Source organism: Microtus pennsylvanicus, chromosome 4, assembly GCF_037038515.1.
Source record: "Microtus pennsylvanicus isolate mMicPen1 chromosome 4, mMicPen1.hap1, whole genome shotgun sequence".
NCBI lineage: Eukaryota > Metazoa > Chordata > Mammalia > Rodentia > Cricetidae > Microtus > Microtus pennsylvanicus.
The window spans coordinates 134,135,815-134,157,641 of NC_134582.1; the positions used below are offsets into that span (position 1 = coordinate 134,135,815).

At 39.0% G+C, this 21,827-nt stretch overlaps 1 protein-coding gene across 2 annotated transcripts in view; it reads left to right on the plus strand.

The window, feature by feature from the left end:
* Positions 1–21,827, plus strand: part of Plxdc2 (plexin domain containing 2) — a 404,732-nt gene that overhangs the window by 181,078 nt on the left and 201,827 nt on the right. For both annotated transcript variants that reach the window (XM_075970560.1, XM_075970558.1), the window contains one exon: positions 7,475–7,621. In XM_075970560.1, the coding sequence (XP_075826675.1) occupies positions 7,475–7,621 (147 nt within the window). The remainder of the gene's footprint in view (positions 1–7,474; positions 7,622–21,827) is intronic.

A 21,827-nucleotide genomic window follows, 5' to 3' on the forward strand; every position in this document is an offset into this window, starting at 1 on the left:
GAATGGAGGTGGTACTAATTATAGCTTGCTAATTCCCTGGTCATGCAAACTCACACTTTCCTTTCTTTCCAAAAGAATGATGTAAATCAGACTGAGTGTTCTATCCTACATCTACCCCTCACTTCCTGTTTTTCTCATGCCCAACCAATTTTAGGAACTTGGCTGAAGAGCACTCTAATTCGACTCTTACCTAGAGTAAATCTAGAAGCTGTAATGATACTTAAGACAAATTCATCTTCTCAAACCTGTACCTACACATCCATTTCTTATGACGAGATTGGAAAAGAAAGACTGTGGTGTGGTCTTTATCCATATACCATGTAGTGACAGCTACTGTAGGCTCCAACTCTTTTCATCCTATGTATGACCCTACCTGAAGGATGTGGCTGTGTGGTAAACTCAGTGTACAAGAAAGATAACATTAATGTGAATGGAATGGATAAGTGACCATAGTATTGTGTTGAAGTTCATTAGTGATTAAACCCAGGAGAAATAGAGTTTTGATAGCAGCCGGCTAGTTTGATGCCTTTCGGCATACCTCATGCTTTTTTTTTTTCTTTAAGTTTTTAGCTACCCGCCAAACCTCTGCCCGTGGATGTCAGAATGTAGCTGACATTCTCCAGCCAGTAGACCAGACCCTCTCTGCAAACCTTGAAACATGTCTTGGAAATAAAGAAGCAGGGTATACTGGATGATTACTTATAGAAACACGAATACTTCCTTAAAGTATAACACTTATTGGATTGTAAAATTGTATAAAACAAAAATTATAAGATCTGATTGCCCTTTAGTAATTCTTAAATATTCACTGTGTAACACCACGTCCATCTGCGTTCTATGCTCCACCATACAGTTTGTGAACCGAGCAAGGGACTCATAGAGACTCACAGAGAAAGACACAGGTCATCTTGATGCCAGAATGCCCTAAGAATGCCCCTCTATTGTGTCCAGGGGAAGCTTATATAGGGATAGCCATGCCCCAGCGAAACCCACCAGAAACCACTTCCCCTGTTATCAGGAACTCCTAAGGGTTCCTGCTCAGAGCAGTGACAAGCTGTCTCAGAGCAGAGGAAAACAAGTTGTTTACAAGAAATTCAGGATCTGGAGGTTCACAGCTCCCAACAACTCACTTCCACACTTGCTTTCAACATGTCTCATTTAACAGTGTGACCTACCTTAGGAACATGAAGCAATTTCTACATAAATAAGTAGAAAACAAGAAACATAAATGGTGGTGACATTAGTGATTATGAAAATTCAAAGGGCAGTCTTTTAATAGTTGATAAAAATAGACATTTTCTTACATTTCTCTTAATGTTAAATTTAATTTGCTATTCATAGTACAAAATAGTGAATTTTTATAAGTCAAAGAAGCTAATATCTTAAAGAAAATATTTAGTTCAAATCTATAGAACAACTTTACCCTAAAATAATTCAAGTTTTTGACCTTGCAATTCTGTTGTTGAGTGCCTTAGTGTGTTAAGAATTTTTCTTTAGAAAGTTTTCAAAGCATATATATCCTACATCTTGAATTTTGCAGGCAAATGAATGGAACTAGAGAATGTCATTTGAGTGAGGTAACCCAGACCCAGAAAGACAATTATCACATGTACTCACTCATAGGTGGTTTTTAAACATAAAGCGAAAAAAAAAAAAAACAGATCACAAATCACAATCCCAGAGAACCTAGACAACAATGAGGGCCCTAAGAGAGACATACATAGATCTAATCTACAACAGAAGTAGAAAAAGACAAGATCCCCTGAGTAAATTGGGAGCATGAGGACCTTGGGAGAGGGTTGAAGGGGAGGGGAGAGGCAAGGAGGAGAGCAGAGAAAAATGTAGAGCTCAATAAAAATCAATTTAAAAAAGGAAATATTAAGAAAATCAGTAGATATATTTGTTGCTCACAGTAAACAGCCTTGTTACTATTTATATGTTCACATTATTATTTCAAAAATTTACTTTTAAAATTACATTCATTGATCAAAATGCATGTATGAAATTTTCAAAGACTGAGAGTTTTCTTTTGGGAAATCTAGAATTTTCTAGTGTTTTGTGTAAATACAAAGAAAAATTTCCAATTTTATTTAATGTGTTAATGATGAAAATTTCAACTAATAATTTTTGGAAAGGCTAATTCCTCTAGATTCCATTACTCAAAAATAACCCAGTTAATATATGTTTAATATATTCTACAGACATAACATCTATTAATTTTAAATATATCTATATACATACATAAATAAACATGTATAATCAGACAGGATCAAGAAGGAAGTAACTAAAAATACACATCCACACTTAGGTAAATGTTATTTTATAAAATGTAGATGTCCATGAGCATTATAGTGAGGAAAGTAATGAGTTTAATATTTTTCTACTGGCCTTTGGTGACACGCAAGCAACAATAAATATTCAGTTTCAGATTTCTGCCTCCAGTGGTGACCTTACAAAAATTAATTTTTTTTACCAAGTGTTTCTATGATTTCAAGTTCATCTATTAATTAACAACTATGAATCACAGGCTAATCATGCCAGTATATTAATTATTGTTTGATCACAATGCCTAACAGAAACAGAAACAACCCATGGAAAGGCTTGTTTGGGTCATTGTATTGTAGGACAGGAATTCATTTTAACAGTGAAGGAATGACAGGGCATCTCACTTCATGGGGCAGGGTCATGTGGAAGAGACCATTCCATCTTAGTGGCACAGGAAATGGCAGACAAGGCAGGACACAGGGCTGCCCATAGAGACACACTTCCTTCATTTAAGCTTCATCTTCTAACGGTTCCACAAGCTTACCAAATAGTGTAATCAGCTGCAGAACACACATTCTAGACATGAGCCTGTGAGGGGCATTTCACAGTCAGTACATAACAATTTGAAAATTATTATTATATATTCATGATGGAAAGAAATTATATGCCTGCTTATAATTTTAGTGAGCGCATGTGACCTTTGTTGAAGTATTCTTGTCACAGAGTCAGTACTCTTCCTCAGACCTTTGGCCATAGCTTCTGCATGCCTACACAGAGCCAGGCCTTCACACAGCTAATTGCTCACTGGAATCGCTGTGATGGGCAGTTTAATTACCCCCTGTTTGATATGAAAGTAGGTATTACATGTTCCAGAATTTCACATTGATGATATATTTTCTCTATATCTACATTATTAGAAAGATACTTCCTTGTATTTAAAATATAACTTGATAGAGGAAAACATTTGAGTCACAAGTTAATTTTCCAAGGTTTTATAGATGCTTTTTCCATGAAATTTTATGATGCTGTTAGATTATCCAATGTTTTCTTACTGTTTTATAATCTGACTTGTCTGTTTTGGATACCTATACAATTGCTCTTTGAGCCAAATGCCGTGATTCACACCTATAATGATAAAGCTAGCACTTTGGAGATGGCCATGAGGTCTAGGGTATTGGAAGCACTTAGTGGGTTTTAGCAAATGTGTGCCAAAGAAGAGAAGAGGGGAGAAATTATCACAGAAAAATTCACAGTATACAGTTTTGTTGCAAATTCTGTGGACTTTTCCCAAGGAAGGAGAGAAAATGAGGGAAAGGGGGAGATTGAGGGATGAGAAGAGGTGTGGAAGGAAGCAACCAGAAGAGGGAGAGAAAATATTCATGCCTCCTTTTATGTGTACCAATCTTGTCTTGTCCACTTTCCACAATTATGGCATTGTTTAACCTTAACTACCCTCATTAAGACCCTCTAGAAAATTATAAGCATGCTGGGAGTTGAATTTTTAACATAAAAATTTTGAAGCAAGGCCAGCAATGTTTATCCCATTGCATCTGTCCTAGAGTGGTGTGCTCTTTGATGCCCAAGGCAAGGCAGTGTGGGCAAAGTAGGACTGCACTTAGCTTTCACACAAGTTTTATTTTATTTTCATATTCTCACTATGCTCTTTCTTCAGTTTTGCTATTTTATCATACTCCTTACTTTCGTATTAAACATAGAACTAGCCTGTTGTTCGTTTGTAAAATTTATTTCTTGAAAGTATGATTTACACACATAGTATTTAAAATAACTTTATGTTTAAATAAATAATAATTATATGAGAAAGAATTCTTATTTTTTTGTTTGTTTTTCAAGACAGGGTTTCACTGTAGCTTTTGGAGCCTGTCCTGGAACTAGCTTTTGTAGACCAGGGTGGTCTCGAACTCACAGAGATTCTCTTGCCTCTGCCTCCCGAGTGCTGGGATTAAAGGCATGTGCCACCACTGCCCACTGTCAAAACATTCTTAAAAGAATAAAATACACCTCCACATGTGTAAAGAGCACTAAAATCCTGTCTATTATAGAATAATATTTATGTGGTAGCCTTATGTTTAGCGCTATATGACTTACCTGGAAACCTTGATTATTTAAATGAGTCCAGATATCAAATTCTTAGCACATGGATGACTATACAAGAAGTTCTTAATTTCCCGCAGTTCTCAATGAAATACACTTGGTATCCAGATGTCATTGCTGCATCTAGAAATATGAATAATCCATAAATATTGTGTGTAGTGATATTGCTTAACAGCCATGGCAGAAGAGAACACTGAGGTTGGACGGTGTAGACTGATTCTTGCAGGATGCCTGTAGCTATGGCGAGCCGTCCGCTGCATGTTTTGGAGGATGCCCTGTGTTGCCCTACAGCTGCAGATGTGCAGGCAATTGTTGACAACCTGAGTTTATAGCATTTGGAGTCACCCACTGAGCTGTCTACTTTCAGTAACAGTTGGTTTCCTAAATGAATTGGCAAGTAGTCACCTCACAGTAGTGCTTTGCTTTATTGTCTCTGGTATTAGAAATAGTTTTGCCTTAGAGGAGAAAATAAAAATCTTTGTGCCCAAAGTGACTTTCAATAACTTTCTAAGAGTCATTATGCCTAAAAATGACAAAAAGTAGTTTGAATAATTTATTGATGCTAAAATCTCACATTTTTGAGACATCTATTTTATAGCTTTTCTGAGTGCCTGAGACAAATGCCTCTCTGGGTTTAACAATTTGTGTGTCTCCTTTCCTAGGTAAACAATAAATTGCTTTTATCTTTGAATAAAAGTTGCCATGGCAACTTGGCAAAATTGAGCTATAGAAGTCAGTACTAAGTCTTTAGCTTAACTTTAGTGTTTTCAAGACCTGATATTGTTTTGAAAAATTCCAACTTAGCTGAAATGTGAGACCATTCCTTTAAATATATATATATATATATATATATATATATATATATATATATATATATCAGCCAAAGTTTGCGTAATTTTTCAGATAATTCATTACCTTGTTACATTGTTATTGATCATGATAACAAAAAAGTATTTGTTTAAATAATTACAGAGATTAAGGAGGAAACCAATTCTTTTAAACGTTGACTTCTAGCTTTATACCGAACTCTATTCATAATTGGTGAAACTTTATGAATTACTAATTTCATATGAATTTTACCACATCATATAATCAGTTACACAGTATGCCTATTGTATTGTATTGTACACGTTAGTTTTACTCAGCTTATTACAGTTTATAATAAACTCGTAACAAATTATCATTCATTGAACATTTTCTCCAAAGTCATCTTTTCTAATACTCACTAAAACTAAATAAGTTAGCATTATTTGCTGTTCAGACCTGACACCTTTGGGCAAGTTATGTAAGGCTCCATTTTTGCTCGGTGACTCCGTAGAATGCAAAAATTGAGTATGTGTTTGTTACCAAGACCTCAAAGGTCTTTACAATCATTTTTTTCTGTCTTGTTTACGTTTTATTATGAATAAGAGCCAAGCTTTTTATATCAGTATTCCTCTATTAAAATGAGGTATGATAAAAGCAGCTGAACAAGTGCATTCAGATAATCACATGCCGATAAACATAGCCAGAGAGAACGCTTCTCCGTTAGTGTTTGCCATTTTGTCCTATCTGTGTGTTACTTTTATTTTCAGTAGTCTCCCCATGATGCCAAAATGGCAACTGTACCAAATCTCACTTAGATATCCCATAATCAGAATAAGGGACCTTACATCCTCTGAGCTTCTAAACACCTTGCCAATAGCCAATCTTTCACTGATGCTCACACATGTCCACTGATTTTTTTGTGACTGGTAAAATAGCATGGTTCATTCTCCTTCTTGTGAAGAGGTCCCAGCAGGAGAGCAGCAGACACTAGGAGACACATCACAATGTTTTGGTGCTCATGCATTTTGTCATGATGCTGTGAAAGAAAGATCTGGAAATTCACAAGGCTGCCCATCATCCCAGCTTTAGAACATCTCATTCCCATGTCCTTTAGTCTCCTATATTCTTCTATGTCTGCAGAAGTTTCTTGCACCCAAAAGTTAACTAAAATTTTTCTTATAAATTTTATTAAATAAAAACTCAATTTCTGGTTTACATTCATTCTCTTCAGTATTTTTGTCTTGAATTGTTTTATTTCTTTTAGGAATGATGCAAAATCCCTTTCAATATTGGTTAGATGTGAGCCTTCTTATATTTTCTATAATCAGTTTCTGTACACGTTGACCTGGTGATCTGTGAAGTCATACTTGAGATTCCGGTTTTGACTGAATGCCTTGGTACCTCAGTTTTATTCTAAAAACACTTTGATAATAAATGTATTAGACAGAATTCACTTCCAAAACATTATTGCCCAAAACAAAGAAAATCTTATCTATTCACTTTGCACATATTCACCAAAATGTCAGACAAAATACATATAAAAAGTGAATATAAATGCATATAATTACACATGAAATTAAATATCTCTTAAACTGATGCTTGTGACATGTCTGATTTAAAACCCAGAGAGTGCCATGCTTCCTGGCAAATGCTTCCTTATCCCTGGAGGAGCCATCTCCAAGCCCCTCATAGACATCGTTGCATTTTGTGGCTAATACATGTATATGATCTGCATTATCCAAGTGTCATATGCTTTTAAAAGATTCACTTTCCCCATTGAGCTGGAAGCATGAGAAATAAAATCCCTTTACAAAGCACTGTAATGAGACCCATAATGAGAATTCAAATAAAAGAAGGTTTTAATAACCCAAATTACGCAGTTATCTGAATTTCTAGTATTATTAACTAAATTCAGTCCCAAATATAATGTTTTTAAAGAATAAATTAATTTTGTTGTTGCTCAAAGTAATTATGCTCAGATCTTCACTAAATATTTCTAAATCAGATGTTTTTGTCTTGTCAGCAGTTAAATGTCTACTATTACTATCACAAAAATAAATACATAGTGCACAGAATATAAATCTGATTGTAAGATTTTGTATTTAACTGTTTCTTTTAAAGAAAATAACTTATTTTACATATTTAATTTTTATTTCAATTCACTTCTCTATGACTCTACTTAAACCATTTGCTAGATTAGAGATCACTGAAATCTTTAATTACAGAAGAACTATTAAAAATAAAATTAGCGGAAACAGTTCTTAATGTTTGTCATTCTCCACCAATGCAGGAGGACACAGATCACAATTACTACATATCTCGGATTTATGGTCCAACGGACTCTGCCAGCCGAGATCTGTGGGTGAACATCGACCAAATGGAGAAAGACAAAGTGAAGATTCATGGGATATTGTCTAACACTCATCGGCAAGCAGCGGTAAGTGCTTTGATATGCAATGTTTCTTCTCTTCACTGTGAGAAATGTGTACAATTGATATGTGGTTGTTTTCCAAGAACTCGGTTCTGTGACTGTCATGCACAACTACATATAACATAGTAAGGAAAACAGGAGAACTGTTTGGATAAACTCATCCATTGGCCATAGTGTTTCTGATGGGTTACATATTTTCTTCCAAGACATGATTCATATTGGATTATTTTCAGTTTATGTAACACTTTAAAACTTGCTTGATCGTGAATCAAATCTCATACTTGCGCTTATTGTTTTTCATGTCAGGAAAATTAACAAAGTACACTTGTTATTAGGACAATAGTGCTGGCCAAGTTAGAGGCTTGGGAGAAGAAACTGTATAAAAGAGAGAAATAATACAGAAGGCATCAAGTTGGTATATAAGTCTGGGCTCATTGTTTACTAGTGGCCACTCAGAGAGCAAATGATTTATTCTGAGGGACTGTTTTGGCACCTGTCAGGTAGCATTGGAGTGGTCTCTTCCCTCCCAAAAGAAAAGTAGAAGGAGGAAAGTGAAGAGGAGAAAAGGAAAAAGAAAGAAACACAAATAGACATTGTAAGAATTGTAATGTCAAAGTTATGTTGGCTAGGGTGCATCAGTAAGGCCCCACAGTTTTCACCTCTCAGCATAAACACACACGTACATGCACACTTTTATATATACACACAAACATACACAGGTATACATGAACACACAGGCACATGAACACATAAATAAACACATGTGCATACAGACACACAAACTCAAACACATGAGCACACATGACTGAGTAGACACAAACATACACACAAAAGCATACATGAACATACACACAGTTACACAAAGACACACATATACACACACAAACATAGGCACGCACACAGAGTGCACACACAGGCCAACATGGACACCTACTAGCACACACACACACACATAGGAACAAAAGGGATACATGAACATACACAGGCGTACACATACAGGCACACATGAACACACACAGGCACACACAGACACTGATGCAGGCACACACATTGCTATTCCTCCTTTAGGTGGTACCCAGAGCTTTACTAACCTAAAGGAGGAAACAGGAACTGAATAGCAGGGCAGCACTTAAGGCAAGATTTCCCCATATCCCATGGACAATTCTTGATGGAAAATTCTCTAGTAATCTGCGCAGAAGCAGAACTTAATTTTGAGCCCTAGGGGAAGACCTGTGGATTTCCCCAATCTTATCACCAATTTATACAATTTGCATGCTCATGGGTTCACATTCTGTCAACAAATTAGACCAGAAAAAGAAAAGCAAAGAATGATTTTGCTGGGGAAAGACCCAGGGGTAGCTCACTAATACTGTTCTGCATAAACAGGAGATAAAATGAGAAAGCCAGATGCCCTAGCTTCCCTGAAGAAGCATTGCCTACCCTCTTCCTCTTCTGGATCCCCCAGAGTGAATGAGAGGGACATGGCAATGTCTTACCTGGGAATGCAATTGAATGAAAAATTGTCCTTCTAGCACCATTACCTACAATGTCCATAATAATTTGGAATCTTGGGTATTTGTTCTACAGAGAGAAGAGGTAGAGAGAAATAAAGTAGATGTTTTTCTGTTTTCTTACAATATTTCAGAACAAAGTAAAACTTAGAAATATTTTGTTTGTGTTTGACAAGTCAAAATGCTCCATTTTTTTCTTTCCTGCCCTTTTTTAAAGTCATAGTCTACATCATTTATGTAACACATATTTGTGATAGAATCTAATTTTGTGTATCCTCAATGTTTCCATTATACATCTGTTTATGCTACATTTCTTCAGTCATCGTTTAAGATCTGTATAAGGCAGATGCTAAAGATTAACTTTGCAGTAGACAGATTAAAGCAAGGAGCCTGCCTTATTAAATGCTGAAATTTTTATACAAACCCATAGTACATAGCAAGCAATGAGACTAACATTCTACACAAAAAATATGACAGTTATTTGGGTATGTTTTTTTATTCAAAGTCACACAGTTACAAGGTGGCTGTTCTAGCCATTTCTGATTGCAAACTTAGAAGCCAGCCTGAGCTTGTTTCTTCTCTTCCGTGTCAACTTTTCATGCTGAAAGCTCTGAGGATTTCTTCTATATTTCTGAATTCACTTTACTTAGCATGGTGCTGGATGCACTGTTCAATTCAAGGCCAAATATATCAGAACCCTTCTATCCTGAAGCCATCAATAACATTCTCATTCGAAACTCCCAGAGAATTGCCCTCATCTTTATGCAAGGCGCTGGGGTTGGAAATTAGGAGACCTTGGTCTTCCTGTTCATTTTCCTCATTTTCTTGGATTCTGACCTCTCTGTACCTCAATTTTATAACTTGAAAGAAAGAGATAAAAATGCCCGCCTACCTATCTAGAGTTATTGTGCAATTAAAACAGAAATCATCATGAAGTGATGGATGCTAAGAACCTTAAAAGATTAATGAGCTTGTAGAATTTTGTTTTTTGAATATTCCAGTTCTTTATAACAATAATAGCTCTGTTTCTCTTCCCCCTCCCTTCCCTGGTGGCAGAGAGCCTCCCTGCTCTGCCTGCTTGGGCGCTGGGTCCCATCCCCAAGCGTAGGGTAAAGGGGAGCTCGGGGGCTTCTTTGTCCCCATAGCCCGCCTGCAGCAAGCAGGGTGGGCCCTTTGTCTGCGAGCGAACCAAGCAGCACGGAGTTTCATCAGGGCACCTAGTGAGACATCATTGTGGTGAGCGAGTGCTGCAGCACCCGGGAACAGCCCGCCTACACTTCCTGATCAACCTACAGGGCTACACTGCCCGGTACCTCCTATCTCTTCCTATCCCATCCAGCTTACATCCAGATCCCCCCACCCTCTGTTTCTCTTCCCCCTCCCTTCCCTGGTGGCAGAGAGCCTCCCTGCTCTGCCTGCTTGGGCGCTGGGTCCCAACCCCAAGGGTAGGGTAAAGGGGAGCTCGGGGGCTTCTTTGTCCCCATAGCCCGCCTGCAGCAAGCAGGGTGGGCCCTTTGTCTGCCAGCGAACCAAGCAGCACGGAGTTTCGATCAGGGCACCTAGTGAGACATCATTGTGGTGAGTGAGTGCTGCAGCACCCGGGAACAGCCCGCCTACACTTCCTGATCAACCTACAGGGCTACACTGCCCGGTACCTCCTCTCTCTTCCTATCCCATCCAGCTTACATCCAGATCCCCCCACCCTCTGTTTCTCTTCCCCCTCCCTTCCCTGGTGGCAGAGAGCCTCCCTGCTCTGCCTGCTTGGGCGCTGGGTCCCAACCCCAAGCGTAGGGTAAAGGGGAGCTCGGGGGGCTTCTTTGTCCCCATAGCCCGCCTGCAGCAAGCAGGGTGGGCCCTTTGTCTGCGAGCGAACCAAGCAGCACGGAGTTTCGATCAGGGCACCTAGTGAGACATCATTGTGGTGAGTGAGTGCTGCGGCACCCGGGAACAGCCCGCCTACACTCCCTGATCAACCTACAGGGCTACACTGCCCGGTACCTCCTCTCTCTTCCTATCCCATCCAGCTTACATCCAGATCCCCCTACCCCCTGTCTCCCTCCATCCCTCCCTTCTTGGAGCAGAGTGCCGCCCTGTTCAGCCTGCCTGGGCGCTGGGACTGAACCCGAAGGTGAGTGCAAAGGGGAAGGTGGTAGCTCCTTTGTCTCCATAACCTGCCTGCAGCAAGCAGGGTGGGCCTTTGTTTGGAAGCTAACCAAGCAGCAAGGAGATCGGAACTGGACTCCAGGAGAAACATCACGGGGGAGTGACATCACTTGGAAGGTACATCAGTTGGCAAGAAGACCTAATCCTGTAAAAGAAGATCCATAGGAGAATATTGGAAGGAAGAGATGGGGAGACGCCAATGCAAGAATTCACCCAACAATCTGAAGAACAACACGAAGCCACCAGAAGCCAGCGACCTCACAACAGGAGGACATGAACACCTTAATCATGAAGAAGGAGAAAAAACTGACTTCATGACAGTGATTGACACCCTTAAACAGCATATAAAAAACGCCCTTATAGAAATGGATGAGAAGTATAACAGAAAGTTCGAGGAATTGAGTAAATCAGTGAATGATACCCTAGGAAAGCAAGGAAAAACAATCAAGCAGATAATGGAAACAGTTCATGATTTGAAAAATGAAATGGAGGCAAAGAAGAAAACACAAACAGAGGGCCGGCTGGACATGGAAAATCTAGGTAAACGAATAGAGACTACAGAAACAAGCATAACCAGCAGAATACAAGAGATAGAAGAAAGAATCTCAGAGTCTGAGGATAACATAGAGAAAATAAACGCACTGATCAAAGAAAACAGCAAGTCCAACAAACTCTCATCACAAAACATTCAGGAAATATGGGACACAATAAAAAGACCAAACCTAAGAATAATTGGAGTAGAAGAAGGAGAAGAAGTGCAGCTCAACGGTCCAGAAAATATACTTAACAAAATTATAGAAGAAAACTTTCCCAACCTGAAGAAGGATGTACCTATGAAGGTTCAAGAGGCATACAGAACCCCAAATAGGCTGGATCAAAAAAAAACATCCCCTCGCCATATAATAATCAAAACACAAAATATACAGAATAAAGAAAGAATATTAAGAGCCGCAAAGGAAAAAGGCCAACTTACTTATAAAGGTAAACCTATCAGACTTACACCTGACTTCTCTATGGAAACCATGAAAGCCAGAAGGTCCTGGATAGATGTACTGCAAAAACTAAGAGACCATGGATGCAAGCCCAGACTACTATATCCAGCCAAGCTTTCGTTCACCATAAATGGAGAAAACAAAATTTTCCAGGATAAAAACAAATTTAAGCAATACGTAGCCACAAACCCAGCCTTACAGAAAATAATGGAAGGAAAATCACTAACCAAGGAGTCCAACAAAGACCTCAATAACTCAGACATCTAGAGACCCTTCACCAGCGCAACTCAAAGAAGGGAAACACACAAACCCTACTACTTAAAAAGTGACCGGAGTTAACAACCACTGGTCATTAATATCACTTAATGTCAATGGACTCAACTCACCTATAAAAAGGCACAGGCTAAGAGACTGGATACGAAAACAGGATCCAACATTCTGCTGTCTACAAGAAACACACCTCAACCACAAAGACAGGCACCTACTCAGAGTAAAGGGCTGGGAAAAGGCTTATCAAGCAAATGGACCTAAGAAACAAGCAGGTGTGGCCATACTAATTTCTAACAAAGTTGACTTCAAACTTAAATCAATCAAAAGAGATGGAGAGGGACATTTTATACTCATAACAGGAAAAATTCATCAGGAAGAAATCTCAATCCTGAATATCTATGCCCCTAATATAAAAGCACCCACGTATGTAAAAGAAACATTGCTAAAATTCAAGGCAGCCATCAAACCGCACACACTAATAGTAGGAGACTTCAACACTCCTCTTTCACCAATGGACAGGTCAATCAGACAGAAACCTAACAGAGAAATTAGAGAATTAATGGAGGTAATGAAGCAAATGGACTTAACAGACATCTATAGAATATTCCACCCAAATAGGAAAGAATATACCTTTTTCTCTGCAGCTCATGGAACCTTCTCGAAAATTGACCACATACTTGGTAACAAAGCTAACTTACACAGCTACAAAAAAACATTACTAACCACCTGTGTCTTATCAGACCACCATGGATTAAAGTTAGAATTCAACAACAATGCTACCCCCAGAAAGCCTACAAACTCATGGAAACTGAACAGTCAACTACTGAACCATACCTGGATTAAGGAGGAAATAAAGAAAGAAATTAAAGTCTTCCTTGAATTCAATGAAAATAAAGAAACAACATACTCGAACTTATGGGACACTATGAAAGCAGTCCTGAGAGGAAAGTTCATAGCACTAAGTGCCCACTTAAAGAAAACAGAGAAAGCACATATTGGAGACTTAACAGCCCACCTGAAAGCTCTAGAAAAAAAAGAAGCAGACTCACCTAGGAGGAGTAGAAGACTGGAAATAATCAAACTGAGGGCTGAAATCAACAAAATAGAAACACAAAAAACAATCCAAAGAATCAATGAATCAAGAAGCTGGTTCCTGGAAAAAATCAACAAGATTGACAAACCCCTATCCAAACTAATCAAACGGCAGAGAGAAAATTTGCAAATTAATAAGATCAGAAATGAAAAGGGGGACATAACCACAAACACAGAGGAAATTCAGAGAGTCATTAGATCTTACTACAAAAGCTTGTATGCCACTAAACTGGAAAATGTAAAAGAAATGGACACTTTCTTAGATAAATACGATTTACCAAAATTAAATCAGGACCAGGTGAACAAGCTAAACAGACCTGTCAGTCGCGAAGAACTAGAAGCTGTTATCAAAAACCTCCCTACCAAAAAAAGCCCAGGGCCAGATGGTTTCAATGCGGAATTCTACCAGAACTTCCAAGAAGACCTAATACCTATACTCCTCAATGTATTCCACAATATAGAAACAGAAGGGTCATTACCAAATTCCTTTTATGAAGCTACAGTTACTCTGATACCAAAACCACACAAAGACTCAACCAGGAAAGAGAATTACAGGCCGATCTCACTCATGAATATCGACGCAAAAATCCTCAACAAAATACTGGCAAACCGAATCCAAGAACACATCCGAAAAATTATCCATTATGATCAAGTAGGCTTCATTCCTGAGATGCAGGGCTGGTTCAACATACGAAAATCTATCAATGTAATCCATCATATAAATAAACTGAAAGAAAAAAACCATATGATCATTTCATTAGATGCTGAAAAAGCATTTGACAAAATTCAACATCCATTTATGTTAAAAGTCTTGGAGAGATTAGGGATACAAGGGTCATACCTAAATATAATAAAAGCTATATACAGCAAGCCGACAGCTAACATCAAATTAAATGGAGAGAAACTCAAAGCCATCCCGCTTAACTCAGGAACACGACAAGGCTGCCCACTTTCGCCATACCTCTTCAATATAGTGCTGGAAGTTCTAGCAATAGCAATAAGACAGCATAATGGGATCAAGGGGATTCGAATTGGAAATGAAGAAGTTAAACTTTCGTTATTCGCAGATGATATGATAGTGTACATAAGCGACCCCCAAAATTCCACCAAAGAACTTTTACAGCTGATAAACAGCTTTAGTAATGTGGCAGGATACAAGATCAACTCCAAAAAATCAGTCGCCCTCCTATACTCAAAGGATATGGAAGCAGAGAGGGAAATCAGAGAAGCTTCTCCATTCACGATAGCCACAAACAGCATAAAATATCTTGGGGTAAATCTAACCAAGGAAGTGAAAGATCTATTTGACAAGAACTTTAAGGCATTGAAGAAAGAAATTGAAGAGGATACCAAAAAATGGATGGACATCCCTTGCTCTTGGATTGGGAGGATCAACATAGTAAAAATGGCAATTCTACCAAAGGCAATTTATAGATTCAATGCAATCCCCATCAAGATCCCATCAAAATTCTTCACAGATCTGGAGAGGACAATAATCAACTTTATATGGAAAAACAAAAAACCCAGGATAGCCAAAACAATCCTATACAATAAAGGATCTTCTGGAGGCATTACCATCCCTGACTTCAAACTCTATTACAGAGCTACAGTAATGAAAACAGGGTGGTACTGGCATAAAAACAGAGAAGTCGACCAATGGAATCGTATAGAAGACCCGAACTTTAACCCACAAACCTATGAACACCTCATTTTCGATAAAGGAGCTAAAAGTTTACATTGGAAGAAAGAAAGCATCTTCAACAAATGGTGCTGGCACAACTGGATGTCAACCTGTAGAAGAATGAAAATAGACCCATATCTATCACCGTGCACAAAACTCAAGTCCAAATGGATTAAAGACCTCAATATCAGCCCGAAAACACTGAACCTGATAGAAGAGAAAGTGGGCAATACCCTACAACAAATGGGCACAGGCGATCGCTTCTTAGGTATAACCCCAGAAGCACAGACATTAAGGGCAACATTGAATAAATGGGACCTACTAAAACTGAGAAGCTTCTGTAAAGCAAAGGACACTGTCACTAAGACACAAAGGCAACCTACTGACTGGGAGAAGATCTTCACCAACCCCGCAACAGACAAAGGTCTGATCTCCAAAATATATAGAGAACTCAAGAAACTAGACTTTAAAATGCTAATTAACCCAATTAAAAAATGGGGCGCTGAACTGAACAGAGAATTCTCAACAGAAGAAGTTCAAATGACCAAAAGACACTTAAGGTCATGCTCAACCTCCTTAGCGATCAGGGAAATGCAAATCAAAACAACTTTGAGATATCATCTTACACCTGTAAGATTGGCTAAAGTCAAAAACACCAAGGATAGCCTTTGCTGGAGAGGCTGTGGAGGAAGGGGTACCCTCATCCATTGCTGGTGGGAATGCAATCTTGTGCAACCACTGTGGAAGTCAGTGTTTCGGTTTCTCCGGAAATTCGGGATCAACCTACCCCTGGACCCAGCAATACCACTCTTGGGAATTTACCCAAGAGATGCTCTATCACATGTCAAAAGCATTTGTTCAACTATGTTCATAGCAGTATTATTTGTAATAGCCAGAACCTGGAAACAACCTAGATGCCCTTCAATGGAAGAATGGATGAAGAAAGTATGGAATATATACACACTAGAGTACTACGCTGCGGTAAAAAACAATGACTTCTCGAATTTTGCATGCAAATGGATGGAAATAGAAAACACTATCCTGAGTGAGGTATCCCAGGCCCAAAAAGACGAACATGGGATGTACTCACTCATAATTGGTTTCTAGCCATAAATAGGGTTCATGGAGTCTACAATAGGCGAATCTAAAGAAGCTAAGTAAGAAGGTGAACCCAAGGAAAAACATATAGTTATCCTCTTGGATAAGGGAAGTAGACAAAATTGCCGGGGGGAAAAATGGGATCTTGGGGGTGGGGTGGGATGGGGGTTAGGGGAGATGGGGAGAGAAAAGGTAGAAGGGAAGGAGGGTGGACTTGGGGAAACAGGAGGATCGGGATAAAGGAAGGTTGGATAGGGGAGCACGGAACCACAATTCTTAGTTAAGGGACCCACTTTAGGGTGGGCAGGAGACTTGACCCTAGAGGGGCTCCCAGGTGCCCAAGCTGAGGTCCCCAGTTAGTTCCCAGGGCAGCTGAGGATAGGGAACCTGAAATGACCCTACCCTAGAGCAATACTGACGAATATATTGCATACCATCCTAGAACTTGCATCTGGCGATGGATGGAGATAGAGACAGAGACCCACACTGGAGCACTGGACTGAGCTCCCAAGGTCCCAATGAGGAGCAGAAGGAGTGAGAACATGAGCAAAGATGTCGGGACCACGAGGAGTGCACCCACCCATTGAGACAGTGGAGATGATCTACTGCGAGCTCACCAAGGCCAGCTGGACTGTTACCAGAAAAAGCATGGGATAAAACTGGACTCTCGGAACATGGCGAACAATGAGGGCTGATGAGACGCCAAGGACAATGGCACGCGGTTTTGATCCTATGCCATGTGCTGGCTTGGTGGGAGCCTAGCCAGTCTGGATGTTCACCTTCCTAGATATGGATGGAGGGGGGAGGACCTAGGACGTACCACAGGGCAGGGAACCCTGACAGCTCTCTGGACTGGAAAGGGAGGGGGAGAGGAGTGGGGGGAAGGGGAGAGGGGTGGGAGGAGGGGGAGAAGAGTGGGAGGAGGGGGAGAAGAGTGGGAGGAGGGGGAGGGAAATGGGAGGCTGGTGGGAGGAGGTGGAAATTTGTTTTTTTTTTCTTTTCTTTATCCTCCTTTTATCAATAAAAAAATTAAAAAAAAAAAAAAAACAATAATAATAACCATCTGCCTGGGAATGAAGCTCATTATAGCATGCTTAAATAGCATACAGAAAGCATTAGACTTGTGCCCCCGCACTGCAGAAACTGGATGTGGTGAAAATGGCTGTTTCCTAATATTGGGGAGGAAGAAACAAGAGGCCCAAAAAGTAGAGGTCATTATGGATGATGTAATGGTTCTAAGGGCCGCCCAGGCAACACCAAACAGTACGTCAAAAAAAAAAATTGTGTTAAAATAAAAAACTAAACTAAAGGGGTCTGGAGAAATGACAGCACAATTAGGAGCATGTGTGGGGCTTGCTGAGTTCATTTCCTACCTCCCACATCAGCTGGCTCATAAGCATTTACAACCCCAATATCAGGAAATCTGATGACTTCTTCTGGTCTTTTCAGACTCTTGTATGCATTCATGAGCATACTCCCTCACAGACATTCACAGCATACATACATACATACATACATACATACATACATGCATGTTGAAAGTAAAATAAACATTTTTCTTAAAAAGCAGGATCACAATAGTTAAGATTATGAAAATGAGTTATTGACTACTGGAACATGGCAAGAAGAGATATGAAAGGATTGGCTAAGTTAAGGATACAGTTAGAAAAAGGAGCTTATGGCCAAGATGCAGAGTGCAAAGGGGTAAAAAAAAATATTGTTGAGGACTTAACTTCGATCCTATTTCTTATCAAAATGATACCTCAGGACTGAGGGGTTTCTAGTTAAATTAACTTAATGCCACTCTTTCAGGAGATAGAACAGGGTGACCGGAAGTCACGTGGATATGATAGGTGGTGGGGCAGGGTAAGCAGAAGACACATTGACATGATAGGAGGCAGGACAGGGTGCTCAGAAGTCACAGGTGAATTGGGATTGCCCTCTGTATGCTGTGAATACCATTGGTTAATAAAGAAACTGCCTTGACCTATTGATAGGGCAGAACTTAGGTAGGTGGAGAAAACAAAACTGAATGCTGAAAGAAAAGAGGCAGAATTGAGGGAGAAGCCATGGAGCCTCCAGAGACAGATGCACTGAAACTTTGCTGGTAGGCCACGATCTTGTGGTGATGCACATATTAGTGGAGATGGGTTAAATTAATATGTAAGAGTTAGCCAAAAAGAAGCTAGAGCTAATGGGTCAAGCAGTGATTTAAATAATATAGTTTCTGTGTGATTATTTTGGTCTGAGCTGCCAAGCAGCCTGGAACCAAGAAATAGGGATATGATAGAAGGCAGGACAGGGTGGTCAGAAGTCACAATGATGTGATAAGAGGTGGGACAGGGTGAGTAGAAGTCAATGGGATCTGATAGGAGATAAGCAACCTGCTAGGATATTGTGGGTGGGCTCAGTTGAACTAATACCACAAGTTTTCTTATTTTTGTTAAAGTTGTTGTGGAAGTGTGTAAGTGGGTCTAGCAAAATATGCAAAAGCATAACTAAGACTAGATCTGCTCAAGGAATTGGAGCGGGGGCACCAGAATCAACGAGGTAACTTATACTACAATCGTTCAGGGTCTTTGGATAAAATTGTGTGGTCCAAGGTTGCAGCTTAAATCAAATGGCAGCATAGAGGCATCCAAGTCCCTTTTTCAGGGGATCAGATGCAAAGATAGACAGGTCAACAGACTGACAGATTTAATAGTGAATGAATGGGTGGATGGGAGGGAGTGAAAACACTCGGGTCGAAAAATGGATAGCTATATTTGGTAAAGAAATTGCTGCCTATCTCCGCCATTATCTCATTGTGCTTCCTCCTACTGGGCAATTGTAATGTACTCTTGTCACAGATAAATACACACACTGCCTTGATTTTTCTTCTCCTTTTATTGATGGGAGTGTTGATTCTTTGAATGAGAAAAACAGCAGAATGAATGGCTTGGAACACTGTTCTTCCTTCATTTCCCTCTATTTTAATGTGGGTAAAGTTTGGAAGGAATCTAGATGGACTTTCATCTGATGATTGTTTCATTTTTTAAAAAAAAATCTCCTTCATGACTTCTGTGACAACTTGATGATATTTAATAGAAAAGAATGACCTGGAATCATTCCTTTCCAACAAAACTAATATAATTAGAGTAGTGCTGGCCCACCATAGTCACTGAAGTTAGTTAACTTTGCCAATAAGTAAGGAAATGTATATTGGTAGTTATTCAGTTACTCTTGTTGCTTTTACTGACTGTAGGAATCAAACTAAACTACAAGGAACCATAGGTAGAAAGGCATAAGATGGGATTCCAGTGAAATCCACCAGGACCAATTTTATAGATTTAAAAATAAAATCTTTGCTTTTCAATTAAGAGTTTGTCTTTAAAAATGTGCTTAATGACATGAAAAGATGGCTCAGCAGTTAAGAACACTTGCTGCTCTTTCTTTCACAGAGTCTAAGTACTGTTCTCAGCGCCTACATTCGTAGCTCACAACCAGCTATAACTCTTGTTCACAGGGCCTCAGAGGCCTTCTGGCTTCCATGGGCATCTACACACAAGTGGTTTACACACCTATGCTCAGGCATACACATAAAAATAAATATTTTTTTTTAAATTAGTGCTTGAGTTTACATTTCATTGCAGTTAAATATGTTTTCTACCTTGAGGTTTTTCAGCAGGGAGGAACACTATTTATAACACTAAAAGTAATCGTTGAAGACAGTCTAATATATCCTGGGGTAGCTATGCTGGGTATAAAGTAACTAATTCTTGAAACATACATATTCACCTTTTGAAAGTCCCAAATGAGATAAGCACTCTACATTTTTATTCAATCCCACTGATCTTTCATATTCATGAATGCTGCTAAAGGGGATACCCCTCAATCATGTCTCAGGCTTGATCAATAAATCTCATGCCTCTCTTATCTTTCATCAGAGATTTTCTTCCTCTACATACTTTTGGTCATCTTTTCTGAGATGTTTTCATGAGCTTTTGTAGACATTCATGGTTTAATTTTAGATAGCATAGTATAAAATGTGTACTCTTCCTGGGATTATTAGATGACAACGATTTTATATGTATCATTCAAGAAAAATATGCTTTAGGAAAAAAATTAACAAAATATAAATGGAATATAATATTCATTAGGAGTAAATACCAGAAAAACATATATAAGTTTTTCTTCATCATGGGCTGAACTTTAGGTATGGGTTGGATATTGTTTTTAGGAGGCGGTCATTCTTTATTGCATTTCTTTAAGTGTGTGTGTGTGTGTGTGTGTGTGTGTGTGTGTGTGTGTGTGTGTGTATGTGTGTGTGTACATGCCAGGGCATCCATTCAGAGATCAGAAGACATGTTGCATGAGTTTATCTTTTCCTTTGATCATGTTAGTCCCAAAGATCTAGCTTGGTTCGTCAGGATGATATCAAGCACCTTTACTCATAGAGCCTTCTTGACGCCTCAGGTTGAGGATGCTCTTTACCCTGTTGACAGGAATCAAATACCTTAGCTTCTGAAAAATCAACAAATTGGTTAAAGTAGTATGAGTATAAAATTTTAAATTTAAAAATCTTCAGGAAATCAGAGAGACTTTCTTTGTATTATTTTGTAAATTTACAACTGTTTATAAATAGAAATAAAGTTATTCTCTAGCAGAGAATATTATGAATTAAATTTCAACTTAGCCTAAACATCAACACATAGTCAAGTTTTGAAATATTTAAACCTTCTGATGAATTTCAGCTACTGCATTACAAACCTTCACACGTGAACCAAGAAACAGCTTGTTAAAATGATGAGTTAGGGACTTAGGATCTGCCTAAGTACTCTGCCAGGAACTACTATGACCTTGAATGTGATGTTCATTTAAGGATTTGATGAAAGTCTAACTTGATGAGTTTCTTCTACCCAGGCCCCACCACCCCAGTGGTTGTTTAATACTTGTGTAACACTGGGTAGCTTGTAGCTTTCAGGAACTTCCTATGGCATGTGAGAAACATGTTTGTTGTTGTTTAGAGATGGAGACATGGTATTAAATTGAAGTACAGAGACTATATTCAGTAGTGACTAAAATGTATGCATCTGAATGAAGTACAGCACTTGGAGACTTGCTTGAAAACCCCTCCCCAACTTAGCGCCTTGTGGACAAACCAAAGAGTGTTTGTTGAATTAGGGAGAACAAGGTGTGGTGATAGTTTCCTTAATCTCTAATTCTGAGGAGCCAGAATTTGTTCATGTTTACATTGCATTTTCAAGTTTATGAATACTCCCTTGATGAATGTCACTCCATACGCAGAGTTAATTAAACATTAATTTGTTATGAACAAAAATTCTGGAGAGGTTAGAATGTCTAACTCCGAAAATCAATTGGATTGATAGAGTGTACTTCTCAAAAGACTAGCCAGTTCCCAGGTC